Source organism: Physeter macrocephalus, chromosome 4, assembly GCF_002837175.3.
Source record: "Physeter macrocephalus isolate SW-GA chromosome 4, ASM283717v5, whole genome shotgun sequence".
Lineage (NCBI taxonomy): Eukaryota > Metazoa > Chordata > Mammalia > Artiodactyla > Physeteridae > Physeter > Physeter macrocephalus.
Window position 1 is genome coordinate 124,333,371 of NC_041217.1, and position 24,210 is coordinate 124,357,580.

Sequence of the window (24,210 nt, forward strand, 5' to 3'; positions counted from 1 at the left end):
GAGGAGGGCTATGTATGTGTCCAGTCAGGTGATATATAAGAAATATCTGTACTTTCTGCTGAATTTTGCTGTGAATCTAAAACTGCTCTAAAAACAGTTTATTTTAAAAAGACTTCTAATGAGAGAGGAAAAAAAAGAAAAGAAAAAATACATTAGTCTATTTTAGTTGACATGTAAACGTTTCTATTCTACTGGAAAACAATGCATAAAAAGTGGTTTTGGCAGCGTCAATTCTCCTAGAGAGAGAAACTGGAAAAGCCACACAAACATCTGCTTTCATGTGTCAGATAGCTGATGAAGCTACAAAGCTAGTTGCTAAGTTTTCAGAGTGGGGAGAAACAAAGAGATGAGCTGAATGTCAGAAGCTCATTTTTCTGTAGACAGTTGCCAATTCTATGACAGAAAACAGAGCCGGAGAATCTGGTTTTATTATAGTTTGATCAGAAAGTCACAACTAGGGAAAGATAAGTAAGAGTGGCTTTGGGTGATCTTGTGAGCTTAATGTTAAAATTAAAGAATTGAGAAACCTTAGATTTATATTTGATCTCTCCTTTGAGTCATTTGCTGTACTTTGATGCTTCATGACAGAGAAAACTGGAGTTTTATTTAAATACCTCTGAAACACAGGGCAGAATGTGCTGCCTTACTGACAAAGATTCATGAGGGGGCAACTATCACGATGAACACACCAAGATTTCAGTTGAAAATCTTAGAGGGCTACATGTTAAAAACAGAGATCAAGCAGAGATAGACTGACACCTAGCTTGTACTCACCTCTGTCCCTGAAAAAAAATTAGGTAGAACACTTTTTCTACTTTATTTACCTAAATATTATCCCCTAGAGACTCTAAAATTTTGTATACTCAATGTCTGGCATTCAATAAAAAAATTACTTAAATAGATGAGTTCATAATGACCAAAATATATGGGAATAAACAGACACTAAAAATAGATGCACAGGTGATCAAGATATTATAGTTATTAGATAAGACTTTAGAGTAACTGTGATTGACAGGTTCAAGAAAATAGTAGAAAAGATGGACACAATAGGTCAGATGAAAATAAATAGACTTTCACCAGATAATTAGAATATGTATAAAAGGATCAAATAGATATTTTATAAAAATATAGGCTCTGAAATTCAGAACTCAGTAAATGAATTTAAAATCAGATTAGAAATTGGACTAGTGAACTGGAAGACAGATGAGTAGGTACTATCCAATTAAAGTAAGACAGAAAAAGGATATGCAATAAAGAATAGAATATAAGAGAAATGTGGGGCACAGTGGAAAGATCTAACATATATGTAGTTGAAGTGCCAGAAAGAAGAAAGAAGGGGTTGAAACGGTACTTGCAAAGATGATGGCTAAGAACATTCCAAAATTGATAAAAAGCTTTAACCTAGAAATTCAAGAAAATTTACAAACTTCAAGCAAAATAACTGGAAAGAAAACCACACCTAAGCTTATCATAATCAAAGCACTGAAAATAAAGAGAAGATCTTAAAAGGAATGTAAACAAAAATGCAAAAACAACACAGTTAAAAAATAGGCAAAGGACTTGAACAGACATTTTTCCAAAGAAGATAAACAAAGGGCAAAGAGCAATGAAAAGGTGTTCGACATCACTGATTACTAAGGAAAAGCAAATGAAAACCACAATGAGGGGCTTCCCTGGTGGCGCAGTGGTTGAGAATCCGCCTGCCGATGCAGGGGATACGGGTTCGTGCCCTGGTCCGGGAAGATCCCACATGCCGCGGAGCGGCTGGGCCCGTGAGCCATGGCCGCTGAGCCTGCGCGTCCGGAGCCTGTGCTCCGCAAAGGGAGAGGCCACAACAGTGAGAGGCCCGCGTACCACAAAAAAAAAAAAAACACAGAAAAAAAACCACAATGAGATATTGCCTCATGTCCATTGGGATGGCTGCTATTAAAAACAACCCACAAAATAATGAGTGTTGGCTAGGATATGGAAAAATTGGTTTGCTTGTGGCTTGCGCACTCTTGGTGGGAATACAAAATTTTGCAACCACTACAGAAAACAGCATGGCAATTCCTCAGAAAACTACAAAGAAAATTATCATATGATCCAGGAATTTCATTTCTGGATAGATACACAAAATAATTGAAAGCAGAGATCTGAAGAGATATTTGTACACAATAGGCAAAAGGTGGAAGCATATTTATTTATTTCTAGCACACTGGCATTAAAAGAAATACTAAATAGAGTCTTTCAGATATAAGGAAAATATTCCCAAATGGAAACACAGACATACAAAAAGAAATGAAAGACAGTGGAAAGGGTAAACATGCAGGTAAATATAGATAGATATTGATTCTACAAAACCATAATAGAAACCTCTTAAGTGAGGGTTAGGATATCTGTAGAAAAACGTATCACAATAATAAAGTCTTCTAAGATTCTATCAGTATCAGAGAACTGTTGAAAGTTACTATTTGTATTAAGCAGTCATATGTCAAGGATGAACGCTGACATCTCTAGAGTAACCTCTATAATATCACTATAAGTATCTATTTAATACAAAATCCGAAAGAATGCAATAAAGGAGAAAAAAGGAACCTGATCAGTGAGTTAAAGAGAAAATAAATAGTAACATGGTAGATATAACCTAACTATACTAGCAATTATATAAATGTAAAAGGACTAAATACTCCAAGTAAAAAAGATCAATATTATCGGACTAGATTTTTTAAAGGCTACTATATTATGCTTACAAGAAATCATAGATATAAGCACCCAAGAAGGTTAGAAGCAGAAGGATGCAAAAAGAAATACCATGCAAATATTAACTAAAAGAAAGCTGGCAGGGCTTCCCTGGTGGCGCAGTGGTTGAGAGTCCGCCTGCCGATGCAGGGAACGCGGGTTCGTGCCCGGGTCTGGGAAGATACCACATGCCGCGGAGCCCGCTGAGCCTGCGCGTCCGGAGCTTGTGCTCCGCAAAGGGAGAGGCCACAAGAGGGAGAGGCCCGCGTACCGAAAAAAAAAAAAAAAAAAAAAAGCTGGCAGTTACTAAAAGCAAAAAGAGTAGATTTTTAAAGCAAGAATCATCATTAAAGGCAAAAAAGTCATATCATAATGATAAAGTTGTCAGTCCATAAGGAATAAAAATGTTAATTGTGCTGATATCACTTGGGTGGCTTTTCAAGTAATTTTTACTTTCTTCATCATACTTTCATGTATTGTTTGAAATTTTTACAATGAGCATGGATTATTTATATAATCTGACATAAAACAATAAAGCTATTTTTCTTGTGGACAAAGAAAGAAATAAAACAATACAAAGATTTAAGAGTAATCTGTTTTCTCAATTAAAACTTTAGAAAGATTTGATGGCTGTTATGCCCTAATGACAACTATAAAAATTAAGCCTATAGTAACAGAGCAAAAAATATTAAAATAGCACTGAGGAGAATCAGGTAGAACACAAAAGTGTTACACAATCTCATTTCCCTTAGTTTTATTTGTTTATTTAAGGATTTGAAGACAGTAAAATAATTCTGAGTGTATTTTCTGCAAGAAGAGGATAGTAATACTTTAAAAAGAATGTGGGAATAATCCAAAGGGAGAAAAGCACTGATTCATTTGTTCATTCAATAACTACTTATAAGTAATTATAATTAAGTACTATGTGCCAGGTACTAATTGAAATTATTACTTATGACTCTGTGAAATAATAGTATATATTATTATTATATAATAATATATATTATTATATATATATATATATATATATAGGTCTCTGCCCCCAGTCCTTGACACAGGGCTCCTGAAACCCTTTATAAGTTTCTAAGTGATAAGAGCACTAGGTACATCTCTTGTTCTAATATTTGGTCTTTGACCCTGGCTCCTGACACCATGATCCTAAGTCCCTTGGAGTTTCCTGGGCGATAGGAGTGCCTGTTATTCTAATGAGGCAACTTTGAGTGGGCTCCTGGATGGCTCCTGGGTTGGGGCTGGTCCCCGGAAAGACCATGATTAGAAGCTTGGAATTTTCAGGCTCATCTCCCATTCTCCAGAAAGGGGAGAGGGGCTGAAAATGGAGTCAATAATTGATCATGCCTACGTGAGAACGCTTCCATAAAATCCCAATAGTGTGGAGTTTGGAGTGCTTCCAGATGGTGAATATATCCACATACTGGGAGGGTGACACACTCCAACTCCACGGGGACAGAAGATCCTGCTCTCGGAACCTCCCAAGACCTTGCTCTATGTATCTTTTCACCTGGTTGTTCATCTGTATCCTTCATCATACCCTTTAATAAACTGGTAAATGTTAAGTGTTTCCCTGAGTTCTGTAAGCTATTCTATCAAATAATAGAGTCCAAAGGGAAGCCAAAAGTCTTGGGACACTACGATTTGTAGCCTAGTCAGACAGAAGCTGTGGATAACCCAGGGACCTACTGCTTGCAATTGTCATCTAAAGTATGTGTGTTGGGGGGCAGTCTTTGGGACTGAGCCCTTAACCTGTGGGATCTGACAATATCTTCAGGTAAAGAGTGTCATAATTGACTTAAATTATGACACCCAGCTGGTATCACAGAAAATTGCTTGTTGTGGGAAAAAATCTCCATACACTGGTGTCAGAAGTGTTGTGAGTGTGATAGTAGTGTGAAAGGAGAGACACAGGAGGACTGGCTTTTTCCCAACCCAGCAAATAGAATATTTGTCAGCCTACTGTGGAAAATCATTTATGAGGTTATTAAATGAAATAATAATAGGCCATTTATATTTGATAGAATTACCCAGCAATAAAGATTTCCTTAACCAAAGTATATTAAATTGAATTAGTTCTTCAAATTATGGGAAGTTTTAGGGTGTTTTTAACTGAATTATACTCTGAGATTAAGTAAATCTGAATTAAGAAAATAAAACTACCCAAAGATAAATCTGAAAAACATAATTCTATTATTGGGATTGACATAGGAAGGAGATAAGGTAGAGAATAAAGGCACTGTATTGAAGAGGATTCATAAATCCATCTGGCTTCCAAAGTTGGATTAGCTCCACTAGGGCTCCCAATGACTGACTAATTGTGATATCCAAAAGCTCTTTCTCCCTCAGTCATCCTCCTTCTAGGCTTTTCAGCAGCATTTAACACAGTTAACCTTTTTGGATCCCTCTGCTTCTTTGGTTCTTTTAAAACAAAACAAAAACACTGAAAGCCAGTTTTCCTCTTAACTTGTGACTATTGCCCTGTTTTTGTTGCCAATTCCACTTCCTCTAAACAGAATTTTGATGACTAAATATTGATGATCCCAGGAATTGTTCTAGGGTAATGTTCCCTTTTCACTCTGTATGTTTTCTCCCTGGTTAAACCATTTCTCCCTGGCTTCAACCATTATCCCTACTCAGATAAAAGCCAATGTAATCTAGTTCTAGAGCTCCAGTTCTGCATTTCCACCAACCCTGTGATATCCCCATTTTACTGTGCTAGAGGCACATGAATTTCATATTAAAACTAAAGTTACCGTTTCAACATCCTTTACTAAAAGTAAACTGCTCTTCTTTTAATGTTCCAGATCTCAAATAACGGAATAACTATTCATCCAAACCAGGTTCCTGTAGAAACCAGTGAAGAAGATATTTCTTTCAAATCAAAATCCTTCTATCTCTACTGCCACCATTTAGTTTGGCTCCTAAAATTTCCCACCTGGGTTACCACAAGCATCAATTTCTTTGTGTCCAGACTCTCTCCCAGCAGTCCACCAGATGTCTTTTTCCTTTGTAAGTTCTTCAATACCTTCAAAGTTATGGTCCTCTTCATTTCTTTCTGAGCTAAATTTGATGCTGACTATTACAAATGTATTTCTAAACATATTTTCATAACGTTCTCTCCTTTAGTACCAAGATAGCCTAACAGAACTATTTAAAAAAGAATCTGAAAAATATATATATAACTGAATCACTTTGCTGTACACCTGAATCTAACAGAACACTGTAAATCAACTATACTTCAATTTTTAAAAAGTCATTGAATTTTGAAGGTGCTTTCCTTTCCAGTGCCTTATAGTGTAACCTTGTATCACTGTATGACAATCCAAGATAAAAAGTCCAAATTTATAAACCAAATACATAAGGACTAATAATTTACATTATAATGAGGTTTTTCATCTCTATTGAGTTATTGCTTAGCATTTTTCTTTTCAAAATGAGTGGCTCAAATTGTATAAATATTTGATAGAGTTTAGAGGTAAGGTGTTTATCATCCATGACTTGTCATTTATAAAGCCTTAAAAGAAGATTGAAAGGGAAAAAACTTCTGTTGGTTTATATAATTATTTAGGAATGTGTAATGTTAAAACACAATTTTAAACATTTTTTATAATTATAAAAATTTCTACTATAGGATTTTAAACATAAAAATATTTATGGACAATTTCTAAAATATTTTAATTGTGGATACTGACATTATTTCATATATATTTATCTTTGCAAATATATTTTAATCACCATTACCATTGAAAATACCTGTTGAATTAATAACTGTATTCATTTTATCTTAAAATATATGTATATTGTGTATATATGTGCATATAAAGGTATTTATGTGTCTATATGTATAATTTTAACACATAAAATCAGTTTCTACTTGCAAACTTAGTTCCTTAATCCATACCAATGAAAGAGTTGATGTAAATACTTTTTAAAATCCTTTTAGCTTTAACATTTTCTGATTCTATTACAACCTTCAAGATACATTTGAGGAGAAAGAATCAACTCCATCCACTTTAATATGGAACAGTGAGATTTTCAAAGATTCTTCTTGCCGTTGAAATAATCTTATTTACCCTTTCCACATTCTTTAAGTCCTTTTTGTATTCATTCATCCAAACATTGCATGTTTTTATTATTGAACCTCCTATTTCATTTCTTGCAAATGTCAGTGAGTACTAATAAATGGAAAGCTCCTGCTTTGTGCCTGGATTTTATTTGATATAACCTTGAAATTTTGAAATGTAACCTTCAAAAGTGAATGTAATTTTGCTCTAGTTCTTAAAAGCATGATTATAATATAATTTCTGTTAATGGTTTAGGAGAGGAATTAATATATTTATATAGCAGTTAAATATGTCACAAGGCAAAGGGAGATCTTATTCTTAGATTGTTGAATTAGGGTTCTGAAAATAAGACCTGAGAGAGAATACAACATTTAAATTCATCTTTCTGTCCAAAATAATTTCATTATTATTGACAGAAAATTAATTTCCTGAAATCCATAGTTATCATTGTTCTTCCTAGCTATTTTTGTGATGTAATATACTTAACACAAATAATACTAAGTATAAATTTAAAATTATAAGACTATTTGGTCATTATAGAGGAAAATTCCCAGAATACTATTTAATTCTATATACTTAAGCATAGTAAAATAACATAGTATCTACTTGCTAGTTATTCTGTCTCTGCAGACTTCTAGGTTGTGACCACTTTGACTTGCATTTTTTTCATGTAGCGGGCTCCTTTAAAAAAAAAAGAAAATGTAAAAAATTTTAATTAACTGTTCTTATAAATTGACAAGTGCATCTAAATAAACATAAAAAGCAAGAATGGGTTGTGAAGAGCTTAATCAGATGCTTTTCTAATCGTCAGGTTATACATCTTATTAGCATATTTCTACAAACACTATCACTTTAGGTATTTGAGCTGTGAATATATAAATTCAGTGTGGAACAAAAGGATGATACTGTTGTCTAATATTCCTTCTTAAAGTAACACTTCAATAGCTGCAAGGAAAATTCTTTCAATAGTGATTTTCCTCCTTTCCTGTTTTATACCTAATAACTAAATAAATGTGCAATGTATCTCCTTTGTTTTTAAAAATTATAAAAACAAAATTTCTTATAAAATATTTCATAATTTAGATTCTTACAGGTCAGAGTTGCCTTTTACTCTAGTTATTCTGAATGAATAAAGTTTTAAGATCTTACTGTTAAACTTTAAACCCTGATTTGGTAATTCTCAGCAATCATTAAAGCAAAGTGCTTATTATATGTGTATATATTCATAGCTTAATGTGTTCTATATATTATAATTACAATAATTGAGCCTAAAATACTCATATGCATTTGTAATAATCAAGTATTTTAGAAAAGTGACCTCCACAAGATTTATTTTTTTGACTTCCACAAGATTAATGCAGATATACATTTATTTAGTTTTATAGTTTTCACTCTGATACATTTACAACCCATGGATGATAGGGGAAATTAAGAAAACACTGATAGCTTGAAATTATTTATTTGAATATTTAATGTAAAACCTTTATGTTTATAAAGCCCAAGAATCTCTGTATAATTATTAAATGTGTGAGTCAGGACTGTATGGAACCTCCATTTATTTGTAGAACAGAGAAGTATCTAGTCCATGCACAGAGTCAGGCAGAGCCTGATGTGTTTCAAAAGTCATAAAGGGAAGATTTCTTGTTATTATTTAGTGCAATTGTCTAATCAAAAATTTAAAAAGGGGAGTGAAAGAACCAAGAAAATATTCAAGATAGTCTTAATAAAGTCAATTGTACACAGTAAGATTTAGATACTAAAAAAGTCTCTTCTTGAAATTAGGACTCTACAGGATATTCTGGAAAACAGTAACTGTAGTGAAAATATATAAATAGCAGTCAAAATGCTGGAGATTATGTTTATTTAATTAATGTAATTCTTTATTTGTATAAAATACAAAATAAAGTCATAAATAAAATTTAGCAAACCATGTGTTTAGGCTGACGTAATTTTCTGATTACAAATGTATTATTAAAATGAAATAGAAATTAACAAATTTTATAGTTATAATTATTGTTAATAATTTTATCTTTTTACTTTTATATGAAAATTAAAAGTGATTTACACACCACCATTACAGTGTTACATTATGAAATGCTTACAGTCTGCAATATATTATCCTGAATTTTATAGAAACAAAAATATATAGTCTGATTAAATACTATTTATAATAGTCTAGGCCTACAGATTAGAAAACTGGAATCATCTATTTTAACTTCTCTACCTGTAAAATGGCAATCATAATTAACCTTAAGGGTCCCATGAAGATTTTTAATTATATAAATTCTTAATAGTTAAGCACTCTCCTTAGGAGAAAGGTATTTATTATTATTTTATTATAACAAGTAAAATTATAAGCCTAAAATATATTATTCTGATATCCAAGAAAGTGATATATACTTAAAAATAAATTATTATATTCTTGTTTTCTGTTATCTTGTTGCTACTTGGTTGAAGACAAAAACTGCCTCTCCACTTTTCAGGCAGATTCACTATTCACTATAATGAGAGAAATATATGTCTGAATTAGAACAATAAATTATTATTATTACTATATTGTTATACTATATGATACTGTACTGTAGTACAATATACTATTATAATAACAATTATATTATTATTATAGTTATAATATTGTAGTATAATATATAGTTATGTTATTTTAAGGATAGACGCTTTTGTTCTCTTCAAATCAATGGAACTGGGCCCTGCCACAGCTGGTGTAAATATACACTCTTCAGAGAAGTTTATTAGCATATGAGGAAGATACATACTCTTAAACACAGTATTTTAATTTTGCAAGAGACCTAATATTCTTAGTTACAGGTAACATCACAGTTTTAAGGCCAATGTTGAAGGGGAAGAAAAAGAACCTTTTGGTTAAAATAGAGACCAGCACACCAGTCTTGATGGTTTCTTTTTATTAAATAACTTAAAATAATATCTTAAAAAAAATAATAAATTTTCTAGTTTTCTTTTTTTTTTTCAGTGCTATCACTGTCCTGGTTGGTCCAGGGTATGCCTGGCTAAGTGCCTGAGCCTCCAGGTTAAAGTCCATTTTAAAAGACTTAATGGGTTTATATATGGAAGCATTGTTTGAAAGCTTTTTGAAAGGCTCCTTGCTTTCGGCTAAACTCTTTCTGTGTATTTCTGGCTTCCAGTTTTTAGTCAAAAATTTTGAAATATAACCTCATTCAGTGCCTTAATTGTATTTAAATGATGAGACAAAAAAAAAAAAACATTCACTGTGTGCAATAGGTGGATGCTAATTCTCACTAGCTGTGCTCCTCATTACACAGCCCTTTCCTTCCCGCACTTTCTATATTTTTTGATGTCCCGAGTAGCATTTAACCCCTGTTTGAGCTGCCTCTTTGTCCTGCTACTCAAAAGTAGAAAGTACACATGAAAAGTCCTTAAGGTATAAGTTCTGACTTAAAATATGGTCTCCCGGGGACAAGGCCTTGCTCCTAACCAGTGTTTATTACTCTTTATTATAGACGCTGCAATACTTAATTAACAAGTGTTGGTATGGCACTTGGGCTATGACTGAACAGTAAATAGGCCAGATTTGGATGCCAAGCACTACAACTCCCAGCTTCACATTTCAATTATATTTAAATGAGATTGCCTAATGCAAGGGTTTGTATGTTCATTAAAATTAACCTTTCAAATTCAGAGTGCCAGTGGGTACTCTTGATAACACTAAAGTTTTGGACTTAGGTTTCCAACGACTACTGCATAAATGAAAAATTCAGGGGGTTTGAAATGTCAAGGATGCTTTGAAATAGATATTGAATTGGCTAAGAACTTTAACTCTGTCTCATGGTTCATGTTCTCTTAGTGTTTTGTGATGTGATTACTAATAGTCACTGACTACTTAATGCAATAATGTTCTTGGAGCTAATGAAGAATAGGCACTGCATATCAAAGAAATTTGATAATAGTAACCCAAGCAAGAATTATGGTAGAGAATATGTTGAATTACCAGCTTGAAAGACATTTTAAATCGTCATAATCTGTTAATTATTTGGGGAGGAATTTCAGCACAGCCATCCTTAACAAGTGAGAATCTACTGTACTTTGAAGGTCACCAGTACCTTCAGAAAATTCATGTGTTGTCAAATCTTGCAGGTTTCAACCTATGAGAATTAGAGTCAGGGCATGAGACTATACACTCAACCTTAGATTTGTGAGATTTGGGTAAAGCGAAGGATGTCTTGGCAGTAAGTAGCACTGTAAGTCACTTGAATTTAAAGGCAGAGCTTTGAAGTCCAGATATCAAGCCCTTTCAGAAACTAGAGGGCAGGAACTTCCCTGGCAGTCCAGTGGATAAGATTCCCTCTCCAATGCAGGGGGTGTGGGTTCGATCATCCCTGGTAGGGGAGCTAAGATCCCACATGCCTCACGGCCAAAAAACCAAAAGATAAAACAGAAACAATATTGTAACAAATTCAATAAAGACTTTAAGAAAATGGTCTACATCAAAAAAAAAGGAAAAAAGAAACTAGAGGGCAAAACAAAATTATTAATATAAGACTAAGGTCTGTGTGTAAATTATGAATAAACCCCCTAGATGAGCTTATTGGTGAGAGGCAACGATCCAAAGCAGATTTAAATATAATGAGATGTGATATGACAGAAGTGTGCACATTGTACTGTGGAAGCCTGGAGAAGGGACACTCACACAATCTTGGGGTTCATGGAAGGCTTCTGACTCAGTTATCAGTCAGGGCCGAGGATGCCCCAAGCATTTTATACATTTTATTAAATTTTAATTGAACATCAGTCAACAAAACCAAGATTCCTTTAGTTTCTTCCATGTGTATGTTTTACCTTAAGGCCAGTAAAAAAGACAGAAAAAAATGGCAGAGTCTCATGAATCACTATAAGGCTTTCCTTTTTCCTTCTTCATTTACTCCCCTCTCCAAATCCCTTCAACTCTACAGGGATGGGGAGTAGACAAGTATAGAACTGCTTGACCTGGATAGTGCTGGCAAGGAAACCCTACAGCTCTACAAAAGACTCTGCGTTAGATGGCACCACTCTTCCTGCCTGTTTCTGCTTTAAGTCTCCTGTCTTGACCTTTTTTAGAATATATTCTCTCGACTATTATCTTAAGAAATGAAACTTAAAGTCTTGCTTCATTTATCCACATACTATTTGCATACATCAATAATTTTTCCTCATTTTATCACAAACAATAATCCATACACAATAACAATATTCCTTAAGAATTTTTGAAACAGCAGTGAAGTCATAAACTAAGACCCATAGAAAGTGCATCTTTCCATAAAACAACTCCCTGTCATAGAGATTATTTCTTTAATCTTTATAATGGATCTGTTAGGTAAGTGTTATTATTCTCCATTCATAAATGAAAAAGCTCGACTTCAGAGTTGGTTCATTATTGTAGTTGATAATTCATTCACTTAACAAGTGATGAGCTTCTACTTGCCAGGCTTTATGGTACCAGAGACACATCTTGCCATCAAAGACCTCACAATCTTAGTAGAAACAAAGCTGTATGTTCATCACACCATTTTATTTTCCTGAAGAGCAAGAAGGCTGGATTTCTCTACCCCTTACCTCCCACTACAGCTGAATTGGGGCCACATGATTGAGTTTTGGCCAATGGTGGGTAAAAGTAATAGAAGCCATTTCTTGGCCTGGCTCTGGAAAGAAAATCTCATTTGATCTTTTGGTCCTCTCTTCCCCTGGGTGGGCTCAGTTGACATAGCTACAAGGGAGCAGTGCCTCTCAATTTGCATTTAACTGTGACATGAGGGAGAAATAAATTTTTATTGTGTTAAACTGCTGATATTTGGGGTTTAATTTGTTACCACAGTATAGACTATTTTTTCTTTCTTGATTATTACAAAGTTTCATGGGGGAGACACATTAGACAATTGAACACCAAAACCAAAATTGCATGGAAGGGAATAAAATGAGTACTCTGAACTGGAATAACAAAGGAGATCTTTTTTAGTAAATTGGATCATGGTTCAGAAGTATTCCCTTCCCACTCCCCATACTTCCAAGGGAAGAGTCTACCACCGATGTTGGGTTCGGCTCTATGACTTGCTTTGGCCAACAGAATAGGTGGAAGTAACAGTGGACCAGTTCTGAGTCTAGGCCTTAAAAGGCCTTGTGTGTTTCTATTCATACTGTTCCACCTCTGCCATGGGTAAAGGTTATGAAATGAACAGGTCCAGACTAGCCCACTGGTCCTAGGAAGAAACTGAGAGATATATGGAGCAGGCACCCTAAAGGAACAAACTGCTTCCTCACTGGTCTCTCAGACTCTAACTTTAGCTACCTCCAATACTATAATATAGTCTAGAGATAACTTCCTAAAACATTTCATCATATGTGTTTGACCCAGGGGGACAAGGGTGAGGAAAAGGAGAAATAACATTTACTGGGTGCATACATTATTCTAGGCATTATCCTAGGTGATTAGAGATGATATTTCTTTCAGACTGGTTACCCCTGGCAGAAGACTCTGCCTAAGACAATGATTTGAGAATAAATACTTTATTTGGGAAGCAGTCTTAGAAAACACCAGTAGAAAAGGAGTGAAACAGGGAACGGAAGGAAGCCAGTAATGGGTGTGTAATGAAGCGACTGCCACTCTGGGTAACTAACGCTCATACATGGGGAATATACCTCAGGGTGAGCCATCAGAAGGTGAGGAACGTGGGCTATGTATTCTCCAACTCTCATCTGCGAATGACTGAAGGCTGCACCTGGAGCCATTAACCCCTCTGTACTTCCAGGCTGCAGTGGACACAAGCTGAAAAAAGGGTCTCAATAAAATTTGACAGTGCTTGCACTTAGATGCCATGAGCACATAGTAGAGTGTTAATAGTCAGGAGGACATGGGAGGGCCCCCAACAGCAGAACCCTCTTTTCATTTATTCCTCATAAAGGTCACCATTTTAGAGACGTTTTACACTGATCACTTAATTTAAAGACACATACCCCAGTTTTCTATCACTTGTCCTTTCCTTCTGAGTCCTTATCAGAATTGATCACTATTAATTTGCTTCTTTTCTTGTATATTTTCTATATTTGTTCCTAGACTGTGAACATAATGAGGTCAAGAACTGAGTTTATTTTGTTCAACAACACCTAGTACAAAGTAGGAACCCAGTATTTGTTGAATCAAGTATTGAATGACAGCCCTATAAGCTAGGTAGTGTAATCTTCATTACTGGATGGGACTACTAAGGCCATATTAGTGGTGACAGAATTCCAATCCAGGAAGGTCTGACATAAAATCCCATACTCTTTACCACACTGTGATAATGATACCATGCTGTTTTCCTATTTCCTGTCTCAGAAAACTCAATTATTTCCTATTTCTTACATCATTAAATCTAAATTCCTCTGCTTGACTTTCAGTTCCTTCTATAATCTGGCTAGTTAGACTAGTCGTGCATCTTAAAAAAAATTAGTGCACAAATACACTATGGGATGAATGAAATGTTGTTTAAAACCATATGAGAAAATGACTTGCAGGTTGCTTTTTGTCAAAAATTAGTGTAATATGAGAAAACAGTGTGATCCGGCTTCTAAAAAGTCCAATGAAAAGGCTAAATGAATGTAAATGTAATTTCTAGAGCAGTCAGAGGGGTGGTTGTTAATGATGGTGCATGTAAGACTGTTTCTGAGGACAAAATGACTGGAACTCAGAAAAACTGATAACAGGACAGCAAAATTCCTTTTATCCATGCATGATAAGTGATTTTGCTTTAGGCTTTGGGACTGAACAAAAAATACTCTACCACAAGTAAAATGGAACCAGGAGAAATGAAGTGGGAAACAAGAGAGGAAGAAAACAATGTGTTTCTACTTATATTTGCTAAGGATGTGTAGATGCTTTCATTTACATTATCTCATTTAAGCCTTAGGACCAGGTTATTAGCATGACTGTGGGGCCTGACAAAAGCATGAAATAATTCAGCATTCAGTCATGCAGTAACAAAATTCCTGAAAATAAGAGAGTTACAGCCTGAGTACCATGGTGAAAATTCACATAAGAAACACTTAGGTAATAATATGACCTTTTTTTTTCCCCATTTTTTTTGGAGGAAAGATATGGTAGATGTATTGATTGATCAAAACTATTTGAGGCATTTCCCTATACTGCTCCTCTTTATGGGTGCTTCTTCCATGGGAGGATAGTACTCCCTGCCCCGGTGATATTAGCCTAGGCCACGTGACTTGCTTAGGCTAATGGAATACCAGCCAAGGGGAAGCTTTAAACCAGCCTGCGTTCTCTGTCCTTTGTGGCAAATCTTAGCTACGGGCTCCATTTTCTTTCTAGACTTTGGAACAAAGAGATGATGAGCAGAGTCCCAGTCAATATGCAGCCAACATGTAATGGTAATGAAAAATAAACCTTTGTTCTTGTAAGGTTGTTTATTATTACAATGGTAAAAGCTGTATATGAATAATAGGTTAAAGTGTCTTTCTAATTCTGGGAAAGTTTACAAATCAAAAATTGAGATCTTGAAGAAAACCACTTTCCATTCATAACTTTAAAAGTTTAATGCAAGAAAAATTTATAAATGTTTATAATATTTAAAAAACTTTGACATGTTAGGGCATAGGGGCACATTATTCCAAATGAAATGAGAAATAAATTATTTACTGAGTTGTGATATTTAGTTCAAATACGCAGGAGAATTTTATTTAGTTGGTTTATAATAGTATTATAGTGCTTACAAAAACTTGAAATTTACTATGTTTATACATTAATTGATTAGATTTGTAAGAGTGGTTTAAGTCTTTGGGAAGGTTTTACTTGTTACCTCAGGGTTTGAAATAATAAAGAAGAGAAAATTTATTAGATTTATGAAGAAAAAATATTTAACAATTTTAAGTAAAAGTTTTAAAGCGATTGTTAAAACTTACCTGATTTATAAATAGAATAAGATTTGTATGTTCAGTCTCAAAAAAATACTGAAAAACTAGGTTTAAGTTAAAATCTTTAACTTTTATAAAATGAAAATTAAAAATTGCAAATAAATAATAATTTATTTATTAAATAAATAATCTTTACTGTGCACAAAAGTCATCCTATAACATTAAAAACTCACAGCAACAAAAGTCACTATGAAGTAGTAAAGTATTTCCCATTTTATAAATAAGGAAATGAAGACTCAGAGAAATTAAAGTTGACCCAAACCAAAATTATGGTAATTCTACGATTTTGTAATTCTACAATTTGTAAAACGGCTTTCAAATGCATCATAAAATGTACTTTATTCTCTTTTTTTGCATTTAAAATGTTAATGCATGTTCATTTATAAAAGCTTTCTAAATCATCACGTATAAATAAAGTCTTAGCTATTATAGATATTTGTAGATTGAAAAAAATTATTCTCTGGTTGATTTTTCTTTTGAAATTTTTTTGCTTCCTCAACTGGATGGATTATTCCTGAAGAAGAGAAGAGATTTATTCTACCCCAAGTGACCAATAAAAAAAAAAAAATGTGCACATAGTAAGTTCTTGGTAAGTGCTCACTGAACTAATGAATAAAATGCACAAAAAAGGATTTTATTTATTATCCTTTTATTTCCTTTTCTTTATCTCCTTCATAAAAGAATCTGAGGAGGCTTATAATAAAAGATAGATACAAACTAGTTTTAAGTAAAAAAAAAAAATTAGAACCATAAAAAGGAAAAGAAAGAAAAGATCTTATTACAAAACTAACATTTACTGTGACTTAGCATAGAATGTATCTGTTTGCTTCCCTGGAAGACAGGCAACAGGGCAAAAGTAGAGGCTATACATGTTCTTAATCTGTTTCAAGGAAGCACATTAATTCTGATGCAGAATTCTTAAAGGTGTTTAATTTGTTGATTCACATAACATACAACCTAAAATACCTGTAAATAATAACTGACCAAATCCTAACTTTTTCAAGTTTAGAAAAGAAACAGAAGACCTTTCAATAACGTAAAGAATAGTGATTAAGTCAAATGCATGAAATATCTGTCCATCTATCTATATATCCTTTTATGTTAATAGCCTTTACTATGAAGAATTTTTATGTTAGTTAAAGGGCAAGCCTCAAAATTAAGCTAATATTCATGAACTTACACATTATATACATGATATATATGTGTACATACACACTCAAACGTATCTGTGCAATTTTGGGAATTTGAAGCAACAATTTATATAATCTGTTGGGATTCCTATAGATCAGAGATTTAAATTTATTCTTGGAGTAGATATATAGATATGTAACTAGTGGTATATCTTAAAGGATTTTAAAGTTATGCCACCCTTGGATAAACTAGAGTCAGCGCAATTTAAGATTAAAATATAACCTCCTTTTAAATTCGCTTAGTCCTACCGAAAAATTTATCGAAAACATTTAGAATTGACATTGAAATAGAAAAATTGAGCACCAACTTTATGAAGCAAAGTGAAGTAAGATTTGTTTTTGTCTTAAAGCATTAAACTATTAGAGAAAGTAAATAATCTATTTTTTAACCACTTATAATCTTCATAAATAATGACAGAGAGGCTCATTTCCATGAGATTTTTCAAGATAAAGTAAATCAGGACAAGGTAAAAGGGAAATGTGGTTTGTAAATTGGAGGTAAGATTCATCTAAAACTTTTGGTGTTTTCAGACTCTTTTAGGTTATCACATTAAGTAATTGAAAAAGCATTGAAAAGCATTAAGTAATTGAAGGCTGGAGCCTATGCAGATGCACCAATGAGCTCATGAACAGGCCACCTCATGAACTTTCTTAAAGATGGTGTGGAAAATGCATGGCACCAGAAATATAAGTTATGTTTATGTAATAAACATTGTAGTTGATCCTAGGAGAGGAAAACTTGTCTGGATAATGGCTAGTCGTAAAACTGCTCACCCTTTTCTAACTGTCATCAAAAAATCGTTTCTGATTTTTTTTTAAACACAAAAAGTCATTATGGCTATTAAGTACATATTATAGTATGCCTAGAATACTGCTTACATTTCATATATCATCAGAAATATCCATCTCATTAATATGCTTTCTAAGTGCTATAATTATCTATTCAATCAAAACTCATTTTTGCATCCTTTATATTTTTTAAGTTCACCTCTCAATCACACTCAGCCTTGACTGTACCTGCAGTATTCATCGTGGCTCTTAAAAGTTGGCAAATATAGCCTTTGAGTCCAGAATTAAAGAGTGAGCCTTTAATAGTCTCTTTTCCCTTTTTTCCCCTTCCCAATTAATTTTATAACAAGTTTAGTTAAGCGTTTGGCCTAAAGGGGAAAAAATCTGAAAAACAAAAAAGCCTCGGAAAAAGCTTAGAAATCATTTTGTGGTTGATGATGCAGGAACGATTCTACCACCATGGATTATTCCTGGTAATACTGTCTGGCCAAAGTATTATTAATAACAGGATGCCAGCAAAAATGCTGATCACTAAAGCTGTCATGTCTTCTGTCATCTGTAGTGCTTGACTTTAAAAGACAGCAATAAGAACTGATGGACTTTATGATGTGCTCTATCTTGCCTGACAGTAAACTGATAGGCATGTGACATGTCAAAGGCTACAAGTGAAAATACGTTCTTGATTAAACATGGTGCATGAAGACCTGTGAGCAGAGAGGTAACATTATTCACTCTTCACGCATGCAACCAAATGGCACAAAAAGTCATATGTAGCTTGCTTTTAAAATTAAAGAGGAAGTATTTAGCTTTGGTCTTGATGACAGGAGATTCAAATTCACACAAAATAAAACAAAACAATGCCTGGTTTTCAAATACTTTTTATAAAAAATGTAAATTAATTAGAAACAGAATGTAGAAAGTATTGATGCAAAGACTTTCTTGCCCTTAAACCATATGGACACACCATCAATTCAAACAAACATGTAAAATGTAATCTTTTCTTTGGCCTATACAACACTGGAGATACCATTTAAAAATCATTGAGTATAAATATCCTTTGTGCAGTAGTTTGAAAATAAATTAAGCCAACTCTTTCTAAAATAGCGTGCTCCAATTAAATAGTTACGTTTTCTTTAAACTAATAAAACCAGAGAATCTTCCAAAGGGGCTAGAATACGTTCATTGCTTTCAGGACTTTTATTTCATAGGAACACTAACTTATTCTGTATATAGAACAGTCTCACATGGATCAGAGTTTTAGTTGTGTTGGGGCCCAGGGCAGGCCACCCCAAAATATGCCTTAATGACAAATTGATTATTTTGAATTAAAGTTACTTAAGAAATGGCCAATACAAGAGGGACACTTTGAGCCTCCTCTGTCTCCCTGAAAGCAGTAAAACAAACTTCCCATGTGAAAAGTCCACCTCTAGTGGTAGAAGGACCCCCTTATCTCCAGAGATAAGGAATTAGGGGCAGAGAAGCCTATATAAACAAACCTTGTTACTTTAATTTACTATCCAAGCCCAAATTCTCTTTAGATTCTTCACAAATTGAGTCCCCAGAACCTAAGTTTCCTTGTCCTGTCAATTCCTCACAAATATATTGTTTCTTTATTTAAAAAGTATAAAAGCTGCCTGCTTTGGCCACTTCTTAGATCCTATTTCTATGATATTTCCATGCAGGTGAATTAAAATTTGTTTCTTTTTCTCCTGTTAATCTGTCTTGTGTCGATTTTATTACTAGTGTAGCTAAAAGAACTCAAAAGGGGTCAAGGGGGAACTGTCCCCCTCTCCGACAGTTGATATTGAGTCCAGCTGTAAATTCCAAGGAATGTGAATTCATAAATATACCACTACCTTTACTACGTTATCAATGTAATGACTTTTTGTTTCATTTAATATGAGCAATTAAACAACAAAAATCGACGTGTATGTATTTTTAAATGAAGATGTATTCTGCTATTCATTAATTATTTCATTCATTGAGCAAGTATTTACCAAGCATCTCCATGTGCCTGGCACTGGGCTCAGCATAAGCAATGCAGGTAGAACAGAGGTCCAGTCTCTGTCTCCACAGGGCTGAGTCTAGTGAAGCAAAATTCCAAACATGACATTCTACTAATAGTGTTACTGTTTGGGGGGATATTTTATGCTAACTTTATTCAAATAAGCCTGAAACATTTGAAATGCATTGACTTTCTAAATAATATGTTGTTGTTCTTTTAATATACTTAGTTTCTTTATATGCAACATATGATTTGACAATTTAGAGAGACAGTTTCTTGAGGCTTGGTCTGTATCATCCATCATTTTAAAGCCGCAAGTATAGTTTTATCTGGTACAACTAAAAAAATAACTTGAGCTTAAAACAAATCACTGTGGTTTTGCAGCTAGAGCTGCAGCAGGTCAAAGTCAAGATTGCCAGAGGTTAACAAGAGAAAGGTACTCACAGTGGGGCACAGAAGGGTCATGGGCTCCAAACTAAGGTGGACATCTCCAGGGAAGTTGTCAGGCCAACAAGGATTCCTTCTTTCTGGGAATGGCCTTAATACAAAACACAATATTACCCTGGACTTGGGCATAGAGAAGTGACTCAAACTGGGCTGATGAAATTCTCTCTTTGCTGAGAAATAAAACTTGAAATGTAGAAGTAGTGATTTTGAATCTTTGGAACTGAATCACATTAATTATTTTTTTATGTTTTTTTTCCCTTTGAGAGAGAACAGCCATGAACTTCTATTGCTGAGTTCCCTAGAATTTTCTAGGTTCCTGTCCCTTTTTTCCTCTTTTGCTCCTCTCTTCCCCCTTGGTTTGAATGAGGAAGTTGAATGTGTCTCCCAGCTCCTAGATAATTTTTTTCAGGAGCTAGCATTGCTATTCTATGAAGTAATGGAACCAGCCTCACCAGAGGTGGAAATAGCTCGTGGCCTCATGGTTATTCTGGCTTCCCATCCAGTACTGTAAGGATGGACATGAAGGCGCCAGGTTAATTTGGTTTTTTTGCTAGGCCAGCAGAAGAAGTAGATGGACTCACAATTATAATGGGTTGTTCAAACATAGACTTCAGTAGAGGCAGCAAGATACTATAGAGGTGATATTCCAAAGCCAGACTGATGTATGTGGAATTTACAAAGTAATAATAATAGCAAATAATTATATAGAGCCAGAAATTGTTCTAAAAGCTTTACATATATTAGCTAATTTAATCTTCCCTATTGTTTTCAATGAATAAGCTGAGGCACAGAGAGATTAAGTAACTTGCCTACATCAACAGCTGGTAGGTAGTAAAGTTGTCACTCAGATGCCAGTGGCTTGGCTCCAGGATCTGTGCTCTGAACTACTCCTAGCTGGTCTATGCTAGCTAAGTTCAGGTTCTACTGTTTTGGACCCCCACCCCAGCCAGATCAATGATTTAAAAGGGATCAGATTATTGAAAGAGAAGGAGACTTTGTGAAGGAATTTCACTGGAGTAGCTATTTCCATGGTATGAGTAACCTTTCCACCTAGAGGTAAGGAAGCTCTCTTGGTTGGTCTTCATTCTGCAACAGGAGTTCTAGACACTGATGTGCAGTCACATCATGGCAGACAAAAGCTGTAAGGACTTCTGCCAGAGCTGGTTCCTGGTTGTGAGTGCCACAGGTGTGCTGCAGGTGGGGTCAGACATGTTGCCTGCTTCTCAGGATTCCACAAGGAGGCATTTTCCCTCCCCTTCCTGGGCTCTTGACCCATTTTCTCTTTTCCAGGGATGCTGAAGGAGTTATGCAATTGGTGAGTTCTGAAGAAGAATTGAGAGTAGATGCTGCACTCAGAACCCCTCCCCTCCCTCCTCTGGATGCAGCCTGGGACATCTGGTTTTACCCTGCAAGTTTCTAGCTGTACAGCACTAGGCCCCGTGGAATGAAGCTACATGAGCTAATTCTTAGGAAGATCACGGTAGCCAGGCACTTCAGCTACATCCTCAAGCGTCAGTGTTATCAGTAATAAAAACAAATAGGCAAAAAGTGAATTTTGGTGAGGTAAATAGCACCTGGAGAAGTTTTTGATGGGGCCAGGACATGGAGCTATGGGCTTTCAGTTTTAGCAAGTAGGCCATGCAAGATTTGATTGGGGGTTTATTACAGTTCACAGCAGTTTTATTCCTAGGCAAGCGGTTGTTTTTGCACAGACAGGGCTGTTTTATCAACACTGTATTGGCCTTGCTGATCTTAGTGGGCATTGGCCACAGTGTTTAAGCTGCTGTAGTTTGACCTTGAGCTTTGGGCTTGATACTCACATAAGCCCTGTCCATGGCCTTATAAATTAGAGAACTCTCATTGTGGATGTACCCACAGAAGAGTAGTGAATTTGATTAATAAACAAATGAAAAGTAACAGGGAGCCCTTTTAATGAAGAGAATCTGCCCTCTCCTAGGTGGAATTGAAAAAGATAACAAACATGTCACTGAAACGATTGCATACATAAAGGTCACAAAAAGAAATAATAAAGTCTGTTTGGAGCACTTGGTCTTTAAGAATTGAGTTTGTTAAGGTATCCAGGAGGAATTGAAATGGTATGAAAAGAAGCATGCTTCAGTTTTACTATCAGAACAGAAGCAGTAGAAGAATAGAAACAAAATAAAGGAAAACTGGCTAATTATATTGGAGGAAAAGAGAGCTTTCCTTAGGAGAAATATTGAGATTTTATAGGATATATTAGACAGATATGAAATAGAAAATGGGAACTTCCAGGCCAAGAGAAACAAATATTAAAAGGAAATGGATAGACTCAGCTCTGATGAATCTTAAAGAAGAAAGTCGGAAAGCGAGAGATGTTTCAGCTGTACCAAGTCAAACAATTACAACAGGAGCCTAAAGAAATCTAACCAAAACAGAGAGACAGAATTTTAGAGAGTGATCTGGAACAAATCCCCAAGAGATGGCAGGGTCTGGGAAACTACTGAGGATGTGGCCTTTCAAAGCTGTAGATAAAGAGTCCAGAGTGACAGCAATTGGGAACCACAACTTGAAGAATGGGGACATGATACCAAAGCATCACAAAACCTGGACAAATTTAAGGATAGGAAAAAATATATTTAAAGCATTATTAGGGGAGTTTCAAAGTGATAAAATCATTATAGATGAGGGTACAGGTATTGCCTTGCCCTAAGGAAACCCTCCAGAAATTTATAAAGTTAGCATTTTAAAGGAAGATCCAGCAAAGACAAAGCATATTAAAGGAGACATATTACAGGAAAAGGCAGGCAGAACAATAAGAGATCAGGTCTAGGCCTGGATTTCGATCCTGACTTCATGGGAAATTTCTTCCTCAGTGGGATTATCCAACCCAGACAGGTGGGGATCGATATGATTTGTTTGAATAGTGAAGTCTATTGAAAGACTCATAATTTACTGATTTCATATTTCTCATATAAGAGACCTCATGAGACAAAGTTTAGAAAAATATGTTACAAAAAATATGAGTCCAAAAGCAGTGAAAACCTAAAAAACAAAGTACTAGGAAATAGTACTAGTTTTACACTATTAAAGAAAGAAATAGATCACCTATAGGAACAATATAAACTCTTAGAAACTCAGTTCAGACCCCCTGAAATAGAGTTGCCAGATTTAATGAATAAAAATAAGACACTGTAATGGTTAGTTTTATGTGTCAAACTGATTGGGACACAATGCCTGGATAAGTGGTCAAACATTATTCTGGATGCTTCTGTGAGGATGTTTTTGGATGAAATTGACATTTAAATCAGTAGATTTTGAGTAAAACAGATTGCCCTCCATACAGTGGGTGGGCCTCATCCAATCAGTTGAAGGTCTTTATAGAAAAAGACTGACTTCCCTGGAGAAAGAAGGAATTCTGCTAGCAGATGGACTTTGGATTTGTATTGATGTATCAGCTTCTTCCTGGCTCTTCAGCCTGAAGATTTTGGACTTGCCAGCCACAATAATCATGTGAACCAATTCCTTAAAAATATATAAATACACACAAACACACACACACACACACACATATATATATATACTATTGTTTTTGTTTTTCTGTAGAATCCAAATACAAACACCCTTACCTGAGTTTCAGATAAGGAATGAATAATATTTTCATTTTAAATGTGCCCTAAATCTTGTATGAGATGTACTTACAGTAAAAAATTATTTGTTGCTTATCTGTTAATCAGGTGTCTTGTATTTTATCTGGCAACATTACCCTAAAATCAGTAGAACAATAGAGGGAGATGAAACACTATGGGCCTATTTCACGTCTGTGAAAAAGATATACAGAAAGAGATTCTACTCAAGGCCTGCCTGGAATAGACCAATGTTGAAAAAAGCAAGTTTCTTGAAAGAGAAGATGCTTAGCCTCATTAGGTCCCTAGAGGCACACATTTCTGAAGTAACAACAGCTGCTTTAGGCCAGGAACATGCTGAGGTTAATTCTCCAGATGAAACAGATAACAATGACTGCCGCTACATAGGCCTCAGCAATTCCATAGCAGTACATATGGCAAAGGGC

The 24,210-nt window shown here is 34.7% G+C and overlaps 1 protein-coding gene across 15 annotated transcripts in view; it reads right to left on the bottom strand.

Annotated features, from left to right (window-relative positions):
• Positions 1 to 24,210, bottom strand: part of LRRC7 (leucine rich repeat containing 7) — a 499,495-nt gene that overhangs the window by 352,266 nt on the left and 123,019 nt on the right. Inside the window, exons 2-3 of one of the 15 annotated variants that reach the window (XM_055084525.1) lie at positions 20,157 to 20,250; positions 7,404 to 7,478 (exon numbers count right to left, since the gene is read on the bottom strand). The exons of 13 other annotated variants lie outside the window; for them this stretch is intronic. In XM_055084525.1, the coding sequence (XP_054940500.1) occupies position 7,404 (1 nt within the window). In that variant the 5' untranslated portion in view covers positions 7,405 to 7,478; positions 20,157 to 20,250. The remainder of the gene's footprint in view (positions 1 to 7,403; positions 7,479 to 20,156; positions 20,251 to 24,210) is intronic. One more of the 15 variants, XM_028489266.2, reaches the window with a different exon arrangement.